General features: G+C 42.7%; 1 protein-coding gene across 4 annotated transcripts in view; it reads right to left on the bottom strand.

Annotated features, from left to right (window-relative positions):
• Positions 1-12069, bottom strand: part of HECW1 (HECT, C2 and WW domain containing E3 ubiquitin protein ligase 1) — a 337168-nt gene that overhangs the window by 96463 nt on the left and 228636 nt on the right. For 3 of the 4 annotated variants that reach the window (XM_037890003.2, XM_043540541.1, XM_043540542.1), the window contains 3 exons: positions 8612-8754; positions 7338-7438; positions 3200-4543 (listed from right to left, as the gene is read on the bottom strand). In XM_037890003.2, coding sequence (XP_037745931.2) covers positions 3200-4543; positions 7338-7438; positions 8612-8754 — 1588 coding nt within the window. The remainder of the gene's footprint in view (positions 1-3199; positions 4544-7337; positions 7439-8611; positions 8755-12069) is intronic. The other variant, XM_043540543.1, reaches the window with a different exon arrangement.

Here is a 12069-nt window from a genome sequence, read left to right on the forward strand (position 1 = left end):
AATGCCGAGAGCTACTTTCTTTGCTATTACAAAAGCCTCCTTTAGAGCAAATCCACAAGAGTGTATGTGAAGTGGTGTGGCAGGATTTTGCAGTCCCTGCAATGCAGAAGGCATGCATCTGCTGTACTTTTAAAGTCATGGAAACTAGAATACAAACAGTTCAAAATTCAAACTGTCAAGTTTGAGTGGAAGGTGGGGAGAGTGAGAGAAAGACCAAAAACATAGGAGAGAGGTGGGGTGAGGAGAGCAAAAGATAAGAAGACACAGGAAAGAAGGAACCTGAGATAAAGAGGGGGGAGACCTGAAGTACAGAAAGAGAAGAAGAGGCTGAGAGATACTGTAGATGGGGGCAGAGGAAGATTTTTTGAACACTGTATTGTATTAAATATGTACCTATATACATACATCCAAATGAAAACTGTACATATTTCCATCCTGGTGTCCTGGTGATGTGAATAAATTACTCAGCATTTGTGACATCACTAGAATCCTTTCAGGAACTACAACCTTATTGTGGGGAGGATCTCATTATTCCTTATGTTAGAATTGAATGTGAGCACTTGGAACCCATACTTTTGCACTTCATGGGTACTAGAATTCAGAGAATATTTGCCCCAGTCCTTTCTTAAAAATCTTTGTAGCTCATGAAAGCTTATGCTCAAATAAATTGGTTAGTCTCTAAGGTGCCACAAGTACTCCTTTTCTTTTTGAGAATTATATACTGTATCCCACTGCTGGTCACTTTTTCAAGCTGTGTGACAACAGTTTTCCTACTGAAACCTTCAACTCCAGAAAGCATAAATAATTTACCGCGGGTATATAACAGATACAGTTAAAATCCAAGGTAAGCTTAGAAACAAAGTGATCTTTAATGCTTGTGATATTGCCAGAAAATTATACCACTGTGTTTAAAAAAAGAAAAACAGGACAGAACCATACAAATAATGTTGATTGGTTTAGCTACCTTTCATGTCTAAATCTTACCACTCTATAAAAACGAGCTATATCTTGCCATCAAAGTATAAATTAAAAAAAGTTATCTAAAATATATTCCCCCTTAAACTGCCAATATGTAGAATATAAATATTACATGGAAAGGCAGAAGGGAATTTTATGTGTGAATTTAATACACTTTTTTTTGTAAAAAAAAAAAAAAAAAAAAACAACACTTGCACCATTCACTAATGAAAAAAATTACCTGGACAAAATGTAGGTAAAGTTACACACGCACCTGGGTGCTCTCATGATATCACACCCCTCTGAAATGTCTTCAGTAAAGCCTCTAATAAGTGTATAGACACATCTCACAGTTACATGTCCCCTCTCTTTGAATACAAAGTAGAATTATTTTAAATTACTATGCAGTGCTGCAAACACATCTGTAATAATGGTTAAATTTTCCTGTCGCTACAGTTGTCACCAATTGCCAGATTATCAGTCTGCATTTCTTTACTTACCTCACCATAATTGACTCCCCCTAGTCAAGTTAGTTACGCCAAGCCAGCTGAAGCATGGGGTGTCAGTCACCTGGAGCAGATGAAGGCGACCATATCTACTGTACTTTTAATAACCACCAAATAAATTTAAACAATGTGATCAACTATTGAAACATCTCACACAATATTAGAAGAACATGGTGAACTAACCAGCAATGCTGTCCTTCTCTTGTATTCTCTCTCTACTAGCGAAAGTAAAGCCACAGTGAACATTCTACAGTGCCCTTTAAATATACTCAAGGGACATCTCCAGAAATCTGACGCTTAATATCAGAGTACTGCTGAATCCATTTTTATGAGGGCACAACCTCTGTTCTCTTTCTCTGTATGTACACACACCACAAAACAAACAAAAAAGCCACACGTGCACCCTTCTGCACACACACACACACGAATACTGTCTACACCGAAAGAGCCTCATGTACAGTGAAGAGTGCCCATGTTACTGAGTGTTTCTCTCATCTCTGTTGCTGTGTAGTTCTGGGAATTTTGATTCTTTGGACTAGATCCTGCACTACAGAGCAAATAATTAAGGGTATGCAGTACATAAATGTTTGGAAGGAGGCCCAAAACTGGCATATCCAGGACCATGCCAGGGTAGGGAGATCCTCTGGTGGCACAGTGACTCATGCACCCCTGCTATTTCTGTTGGGGTAGGGGATGTGGCTGGGGGAAGGATGGCACGGCTGGGGCCGGTGATCCCTCGTGCAGCCATGGTGAGCAGCTAGTGTAACTCAGGCTGGAGGAACATTCTAGCACAAGATTGGGGAACACAAGGACTACCTTTACAACCCCTCTTTTCCCCTTTGCTGCACACTCTGTGGCTGTAGCCAAGCATGAACCTGTACTTCTTCAATCTCAAAAAATCAGTACACAAGCTGAAGAAAAGACAAGTGGTTGAACTCACTGGAGTAAAGTGAGTGACGCCAGGGAGGAACTGAACACAAGGAATTGAAGTGTCCAAGAATAAAAAGAACTAAACAACTATGATGACAGCATAAACAGACAACGATATATCTCTATATGCAGTATACCTACAGAGACATGTGGTGATAGGAACTGTATTTGATAGTTATGCATCCAAGGAAATACGATCTGTCGCAAGTGAAATCTGAGGTTGATTTGGGTGAATGTAGGGGGACAAGGTTAGTAAATTGGGTTTATAACAGAAAGCGGACTCAACCTAAACTAGAAAATACTAGGACTTCTCCATAATATACTCTCTGTGTGTATGGATTGTATATATATTACATACACACACATATTGGGCCAGATCTTCAGTTGCTGTAAATCAGTTGATTTACACCAGTTCAGGATCTGCCCCTTCATAAACACACACAGATCTTCTTGTCATTTGTAAGACACACGGTAGCACACAAGATATGTAACACTGAAAAATCCCTTGGAAGAAGGGTCAGACTGGTAGAACTGGTGATCCTAATTTTGACCTGATGTGTAAGATGCTTGATTTATTATTATACTATTTAACAGGAACTGACGATAGAAATGCTGATCTCTGATTTGTTTTTTTCAGCACAGCCTCAATTATCCAACCCCCCCAATACCTAATACAGGTCACGTCTCCCATATATTTATTAATAATACTGAGAATTCCTTTTTTATCTGCAACTTCGATTATCTGATGCCTCTGCTGACATCCAGATAATCAAGGTTGTTCTGCATATTGAGTCTCAGAATCTAACCTTCTCTTCTGTTGCTCGGACCTGCTACTGGGGACTCTAGAGTTTCTGTTGCTCTTTGTGGATTCCCACCATGAGCTACGAGTTCATCTGGCCACTGGGCGGAGACATCCACTTGCTCCCTGTCCAGTTCAGGGCTTTGCACTGAATCTGGCACTGACTCAAAGGCACTGTTTTCCTCTTCCTCATCATCCTGTGAGGAAAAGACCGTGCTCTCAGAAATCTTTGCACTGTCAACAGAGGAGAAACGGGTATGGCTGGAAAAGCGATTGTTACTGTCGTAACAGGACGGGCTGTAGCAGGACGTGCTGTAGCAAGATGTACTGTAGCAGGACGTACTGTAGCAGGACGTGCTGTAGCAAGAGGTGTCGCACTCATTGTCCCCATATGGTCTGGAACTTGATTCACTCTCGCTTCCAGTCATGGGATGTTCCCCATCCAACAGCTGCTCATTTAAGTCTGAGAGGTGCTCAATCGAGGTGCTGCGGGGCACAGTCCCCCGGCTGAAATACTCATCAGTTCCACTTTCAGGAGGAGGATCTGCCGCTAGCGTCTCAGACTCGCTAACCACATCCTTCTCTGATGTGTCCTTGACTGTCGACTCTTCGTCATTCTCGCCGCCTCCCTGCTCCTCCTCTCCATCGCTACTCATCTGTGCTGAGGGCAGGCTGTGAAGCAGATTGTGGATCCGTATGTAGTGTGTGCGAGGGGTCTCAGGCTCACCACATGCTGATGCGATCACCGTCTCCAGTTCAGACACAGGCAGGGAGCAGGGCCTGTTTTTCCTCTTCCCTGTTGTTCTTAGCTGCAGCTTATTGTCTTCCTCCTCCTGGGCTGAAGCCCCTTCCTCATCCTGAATTTTCTCTAGGTCCTTGACAGTCTGTATGTCTGCACTCACCTCATCAGTATCTAGTGCTTCTACGCTGGAAAAGAAGTCGTCGTGTCCCTGAGTAACAGAATTGACTTTATTATTTTCCCTAACTTCAGTCTCCAGAGGAGGCGTGCAAGCCAGCAGAGCCAGTTGCTCAGAGAGGTCCATAGCACTCAGGGAAGGCAGCACTTCCCCTGGGATGGATTCCAAGGACTCAATAGCATCTGCTGGCCCTGCATCAACCTCCCTATTTCCTGCTCGCTCTTCATTTAAGCTGTTCTGGTTGACTTCCCCAGGGCTATCAACATTGACACCATTCACATTGCATCCATTTAGCTGCTCTGGAGCTGTACTTTCTGAGGTCACTGTGTCGGTGCAGGGAGGCTCACCAAGGATTTCCTCTGCAGCGCTGTTCACAGGGCTTTCCTGCAGTTCAGCTGACTCAGGATCTGCACTAATGGAGACTTCTTCATCATCTGCGTGCAACAAGAAAAGAAATTATTCCACTGCCACAATGATAGATACCCACCTCCACAACATACCTTTCAAGATCCATGGGTCCTACAAGTGCCTATCACAACATGCGGTGTATTTCACCCGGTGCACTAAATGCCCCAGTAACAACTATGTGGGTAAAACCAGAAAATCACCACACTCTCAAATAAACTCACACAGGAAAATGATAAAAAGACAAAAACACCATATTCACCCATGGGTGAACACTTTTCACAAAACAATCACTCCATATCTGACTTCTCAGTCCTCATCCTCATAGGGAACCTGCACACACTTTCAAAAGACAAGCCTGGGAGCTTAAATTCATAATGCTGCTAGACACTAAAAATCATGGACTGAATAAAGAGATGGGATTTATGGTTTATTACATCTCTCTGTGGCCCACTAACCCCCCTTTTTTGTCCTATGACTGCAGAGGTGTTAACTGGCCACTTCACCTTGAATGGTCTCTTACAATATGTGTTAACTACTTATGCTAAACAGTCTGTTCCACCGGGTATTTAGCTGTGACATCTGAGTACCTTTCCCAGACCCAGAGAAGAGCTCTGTGTAAACTTGAAAGTGTGTCTCTCTCACCTACAGAAGTTGGTCCAATAAAAGATATTACCTCACTCACCTTGTCCTCTAACAAGAAGCATTTACTGAATCAGGGGCATAGGTTGTGGGAGCACAAGCATCCACAGAAATCCAAGAAAATTAAAACCATACATTATCGTGTTACACAGATAGGTAACTAAACAGATTCTGAGATGTCTTGATTTTTCACTAGGAAATATCTGAACAATGTGTTTAACAATTGGCGGCCTAATCCCGGTAGTGTGTACACTGCTCTCCCTGCTGCAACCTGTGCCAGGACTCCTCCTTCCTGGGAATCCCCATCCAGGACACATTCTTATAGAAAGGGTTCAACCATTGCTCCCAGCCCCCCACACCCCATTACTGCTACTCCAACCCACACCTAATACTTCTCCAAAGAGGGGAACTGAACCCCATTTCCACTTTCACCCTACCCTACTGGGAGGAAGAAATCCCCTCCCCAACACACACATCTTCTGACATTACTCTTGCCCACCCCACCTCCTCCCAGGGGTTACTCCCTACCTGACATAAAACCTGAGGCTCCTAGTTGCAACCAACGTGCTTTCACCACTACCCAACTGGCCCAGTTATGCCCCGAAGGTGAGAAAGCGTTGCACAACAAGCAGGGATCACATTTTCCAACTACTAATATAACTATTTCCTTTCAAAGTAAGCACTCATAGCCTCACAGGGGCTCTGTTACAGAGGGACAGAAAGATTCCCTGCGCAGTACCATTGGATCCTCACACTGAAATCTAGCATCAAGGTGGCACCATCATTACGGGACTGCTTAATAACTAGAACAGGCCAAAAAATGAGAGCATTTTTTTCTGAAAATTTTCATGGAAAAATGTCAAAATCAGAAAATTTCCAAGCAGCTCTACTCCCCCAATGAACATTTTATTCATGGGGTACTCAAACCCACAGGCCTCTGTGCAAATAACAAAACATAGTTACAGAGTAACAGCTGTGTTAGTCTGTATTTGCAAAAAGAAAAGGAGTACTTGGGGCACCTTAGAGACTAACCAAATTATTTAAGCATAAGCTTTCGTGAGCTACATCCTTGAGCTACATCGTGAGCATCCCATGAAGTGAGCTGTAGCTCACGAAAGCTTATGCTCAAATAAATTGGTTAGTCTCTAAGGTGCCCCAAGTACTCCTTTTCTTTTTGTGAAAACATAGTTAATCACAGAAGCAAGATACTTATATTGATGGATTAAATACAGAATGTAAAAGGTTAAGTCCTGCTGGAAACTGAGATCTAAAACCGTGATAACAATTTCTTCCTCCATCCCATGGTTTCCCTTTCTCTGTCTTGTTGTGTATTATCATCTGTTTATTTATTTTGCTATTACGATATTGCCATCATTTCTCACTTAAAATTTGTTATGATCTGGAAAATACCTTCTCCCTTCCCCCTGCCGACAACAGTCACAAACACAAGAACTAAATCAGTCTAAAACCATGTGTACCGTGTAAAGCAAAAACTTGGTGTGCCTGAAGGTTGGATATGACACAATCAGAATCTCTATATGGTGCTATTTTTTTTGCGGCCAGTTGAAGAAGTAATGCTTAATGTGAGTCCTTGCTGATATTCAGAAAGGTCCTGATTCAACAACAATATCTCTCTATGCTATTCTGATATTGACGTAATGGATTCTCAGTGGTGAGCTATGTGGAATACACAGCAGAAAAAGCATTTTTACAGAGTGGCTGCCAATAAATTCTTATTAGTGGACAAGACTGTGACTTGGAATATGTACCCTGTGAAAGGGAGTAAGCATGACCAAGAACCTCCTCCCACCCTTATATATCTATGTGGGCTAAGCACACCTTGGATCTGGGTGGATAGGAGTAAGCAGAGCTACTCCCTCCCTGGAGTAGGTGATGTGGGAGTGTGAAGAACCTTAACTCTCCCGGAGTCATTCTAGGGGAGGAGATGATCCTTTAATAGTGTAGGCCAGTAGTAAATGACTTCACACTCTAGGAGCAAAGGGAAAGCAGGGCAGGGATTGTGCTTCTGCCATGGGGGGTAGCTTATGTACTATCCTTTGCTCATGACCCTGCCTAAAGGCCCACTCTAGCCCTAAAAGAATTCAAGCCTCTGTAGGTGAAAAGAATGTAAACAAAAAATCCAGCTCTCTGTAAATAAGGCATTACTGAAGAAGCCAATACCTGGATGGATAGAAGAAGTTATCTCAAACCGAAACTGCAGCTGACCGCTGACGTGATCTGTTGGAAGCCTACGTCCCAGAGTGTAGCTGACAACCCTGTCCCTGTAAGAAAGCAAGTACTGTTACAGAGACTGTAAACTCATCCAGTATCTATAGCGAATGAAGAAAGCTGCTGTATCCTTCACAAACACTTGACATTTTCAAAGGTGATTCACACTGTATTATTTCAACCTGCAGTGCGGGCATGTCTGAGAGCATGAGGGAAGGAATAGCTGGGAAGCGGGGGCCAATGTCTCCAACTACAGTGGAAAGATTCAGTTAAGTTAGTAACCCAGGTCTGCTGGGATATATGTGGTGGCAAGTCTTCCCTGCCTGATGATCTGACCATGTCAAACTCCTCTTCAGATCCCTGCATTTCCTTCCCCTTTCCTTCTGTATCAAATTCAAGCTCTTTGTCTTTGCCTTCAAAGTCCTGTACAGCCTGACTCCCCTTACCTGCTTCTCTGTTCTTGTTTCTTTTCTGCTCTCTTCTTCGCCCTTCGAGCTACTCAGCTGACTGCCCCTTCATGTCTTCCTCCCACTCCTGTTTCCATGCCGTTGATACACCTAGAGCACATCCCTGGGCAGTCACGATGCCTGCACCCTTTCTTTCTTCCAGTCCCTTTTGAAGACACACTTTATCCAAAAGTCCCACAACCCCCCTTAGAGAAGAGTGAAACTAGAAAAAAGATGATCTGCTCATTGCCCCCATCTGAAGCTTAGTCAATGTTTGTAAACTACTGAGTGTGAAGAGTGTTAAATCTGTATGCCTTCTGGAGAAGCACATTTTAATTTCCATTTGGTGCTGCATATGCTCCCAGGGTAGTTTTATGTACATTTATAACTTGAATAAATGAGATTATTCTAGTATTCATGTAAACCTGGGGATTGTGTATTTGTTGTCTCCGTACTTGTAGATATGTCTTTCACTGAGTTTGTTTGCTTCACGGAACCATGTGTAGAGACAAAATAAAGCAAGGTTTGGGACTCATCAGAAAACAAAACCGTTGCACTCAGCAAGGACTTTTACTGGAGAGTCCTAAGTTTATAACAAGGAAGTAAATTCTAACTTAAACCAGCATCATTAATCAGACAAATCCCTGTCAAGTAAGTAATTTCATTTGAGCAAGATTATTTGATTATATCATGCTGTTTCAGCCATGGACTTTGCTCTCCTTTTCACAGTGGCAGTGTGAGCCTTCAGTAACACAAAAGTCACACAGATAACAGATTTACCCTATAGCATGTCTCTCCAGCAGGCGTTGCACTGGCATGGAAAGTTTCCCCAAGAAGCGTTTAATGATCGGCCGGCTCTTTGCAAACTTGTCCTTAACTTCAATTTCCAGAACATCCGTGGGAACGGAAACAAAGCTGAACTGCTATGATTAAAAAAAAGAACATGGAATAAGTGGCTTAGGCATGTGAAGTTCAAGTTTACTAAGACAACAGGAAGCAGGTTCATAGAACCAGGACAAAACCAATACTAAGGGAACATAAGAATGGCCATACTGAGTCAGACCAAAGGTCCATCCAGCCTAGTATCCTGTCTGCCGACAGTGGCCAATGTCAGGTGCCCCAGAGGGAGTGAACTTAATAGGTAACGATCAAGTGATCTCTCTCCTGCCATCCAGCTCCACCCTCTGACAAACAGAGGGCTAGGGACACCATTCCTTACCCATCCTGGCTAATAGCCATTAATGGACTTAACCTCCATGAATTTATCTAGTTCTCTTTTAAACCCTGTTATAGTCCTAGCTTTCACAACCTCCTCAGGCAAGGAGTTCCACAGGTTGACTGTGTGCTGTGTGAAGAAGAACTTCCTTTTATTTGTTTTAAACCTGCTGCCCATTAATTTCATTTGGTGGCCCCTATTTCTTATATTATGGGAACAAGTAAATAACTTTTCCTTATTCACTTTCTCCACAGCACTCATGATTTTATATACCTCTATCATATCCCCCCTTAGTCTCCTCTTTTCCAGGCTGAAAAGTCCTAGTCTCTTTAATCTCTCCTCACATGGGACTCGTTCCAACCCCCCTAATCATTTTAGTTGCCCTTCTCGGAACCTTTTCTAATGCCAGTATATCTTTTTTGAGATGAGGAGACCACATCTGTATGCAGTATTCAAGATGTGGGCATACCATGGATTTATATAAGGGCTATAAGATATTCTCCATCTGTCTATACATATAAGGGCAAGAAGATATTCACGGCATGTCTATGTGGTGATTTAGTGTGTGGCAAGCCAGCGTGCAAGTCTACAGCACTCTGGCCGGACACGTAGTAACTGTACACACGGATCATGCCGCCCCTGCACAAAAAGTTCTGTAGTGTGCTTTGACCTACTGCTGTTTGAAAAGGGAGAAGATCACAGTGCACTGTAGAACTGTTAGTGTGCGGTAGCACTGTCCACTTACTGCATGGTGTACTGTAGATTCACACCCCATCTTACCATGCACTAAACTACTGTACAGACAAGACATCTATTAAAATGTGCTCTTGGATCCCAGCATCCAAACCTGTAAGATACAGAGCCCTGAATCAGAGGGGCTGAGTAGGAGCAACTCACAGGAAATGCTCAACACTTTGCAGGATCAGGCCTCTACAGTTTGCAGGGAGTGGATACTAGCAGGAACTATGCATATTAATACATTTGTTATTTACACTCCTGTAATGCTCCACAGCCCTCATCAGAACTCCATTGTGGTAAGCATTTTACAAACAAATATCACAGTAGCAGTCTCTGTCCTAAAAATTATAATTGACCCAAATACATTGGGCCAAATTTTGCATTTCTCCACAAATTCAGTCCCAGTGAAGCCCTTACTTTCAGGAAAAAAAAGAAAAAAGAAGTTGCAAGTAAATACAATTCTGCTGACAAACAATGTGAATATCTAGGTGTAAGACATATAGTAATAATAGTATAATATTGTCCAAGAACACTGCTTTTGGAAGTGTGAAAAATGATGATAGCAATTTACTCACAAACCCATCGTGTCTCCCATGCTACCCCAATTCGAGGTGCTGGCTTCACCACCCGAGAGTCTGTAGTTTTCATTTTATCCAACGGACAGGTACAGAACAGGCAGAGACACAACCTCCACATCACCTGCCTCCACAGTGTGCCTCGGCCCTGAATTGGCAGGACAACTCCAGAGCAGAGAGATTTGTTTTCATGCCCCTTCAGTGTTTCATCTCTTTGCCAAGACTGCAACATCAGTGACAGTGCCAATTGTGGTGGTGCTTTTGTGCCGTGGACCATTGTCTAGGAACCAGAGTGATACTGTCAACTTATTTCACACTGGCCCCCCAAGAGTCATCAGATATTATTAATTCTCTAGGCCAGATCTGAGTCAGTGATCTCAAAGAGAAGGGTGCTCAGCTACATATTTTTCAATCAAGTTTACACGTGTACATAGCACTGTAAAAAGCATTTGGACAGTGCTAAATGCAAACTTGAGAGTGGGGGGTAAATTTCAAGCTGGAGAGCATGCACACTTTCCATCCCTAGGACAATCAGGGAAGCTGCACCAGAGGGGACGTTGGCCGCTGTGAAGGAGAGCTTTGAAAAACAGTCAAGGCTCAGTCGGTGCCCTAACAGCAGACACTGCCCAGGAGGAATACCCAATAGCACGTCTCCTGGTGGAGCTGCCCTTGCCCTTTCCTGGATATTGGAATTCACTTCTGGGGCAGTTCAGCCTAACTCTGATTCCTACCAGTGTGGGAGTGGATGGTGACTTGCCCCACTGCACCTCTGCTCCAAGTGGATTTACTGCTTTTAGTGAGTTATAAACAAAGGGAGGGAATCTCATGGCGGTGTATAAATGGCTTTGAATGAACATGGGACTGTTGCTTGATTTTACCTAAAAGGCCACTGTCCACACAGTATCAAAGTAGTGTATTAAATGAGTCCTAAGATGCCTGAAATAATTATCTAACACTCCCACTGTCAATGGCAATCCAGGTTATTAAGGCTTGAAGTTAAGCGCAGACTTAAGTACTTTGCTGAATTAGAGCCTGAGTACGCACAACTTCTAATGAAGTCAAAAGGAGCTGCACGTCTGACAATGAGGTCTTCAAGTTACTCACACGTGAGCAGCCAGGATGTTTGATCAGCAAAGCTGCAGTGTGCATATGGCAAGAATTGCAAATAAGCAGAAAAATAAAACTAAAAGAAGTGCTAGTACATATTTTTGTCCACACTTTCTACACATTTTCTGCAATATATTAGAGAAGAGAGTAAGTTTTGCAAAGCAGAGATCAGCAGTATTCCAGGCATATTGAAAATTGTATAATTCTTTGTTATTATTATTACTATTGTAACCGCTTGATATAGCCCCAAGGCAACTGGCTGCTCCATGACACTCATAAGGAATTCAGAACAGGGGAATTAACCAGCAGATGAATGACATTATAGTAAATGCCTCAATTTGTCATTTAATAAAGTTGTAAATGATTAGGCTGTTGACACTTTCAATACAAAAAAATCTCCAAGGAGTAGAACATGTGTGCACACATGCAAAATAAAGATCAATCATTCTTAAATGGAAAGTACAAACTGCATTAATGATTTAAATGATCCCCTCGTCATTAACCCTTTGTGATATTGCGTAAATCTGACGTAAATCAGAATTAACATGAAAATATATTTCTTTGACTTTGGAGTGGAACCAATCCCAATAGTTCCATTTTTA

This window comes from Chelonia mydas, chromosome 2 (assembly GCF_015237465.2).
Source record: "Chelonia mydas isolate rCheMyd1 chromosome 2, rCheMyd1.pri.v2, whole genome shotgun sequence".
Classification (NCBI taxonomy): Eukaryota; Metazoa; Chordata; order Testudines; family Cheloniidae; genus Chelonia; species Chelonia mydas.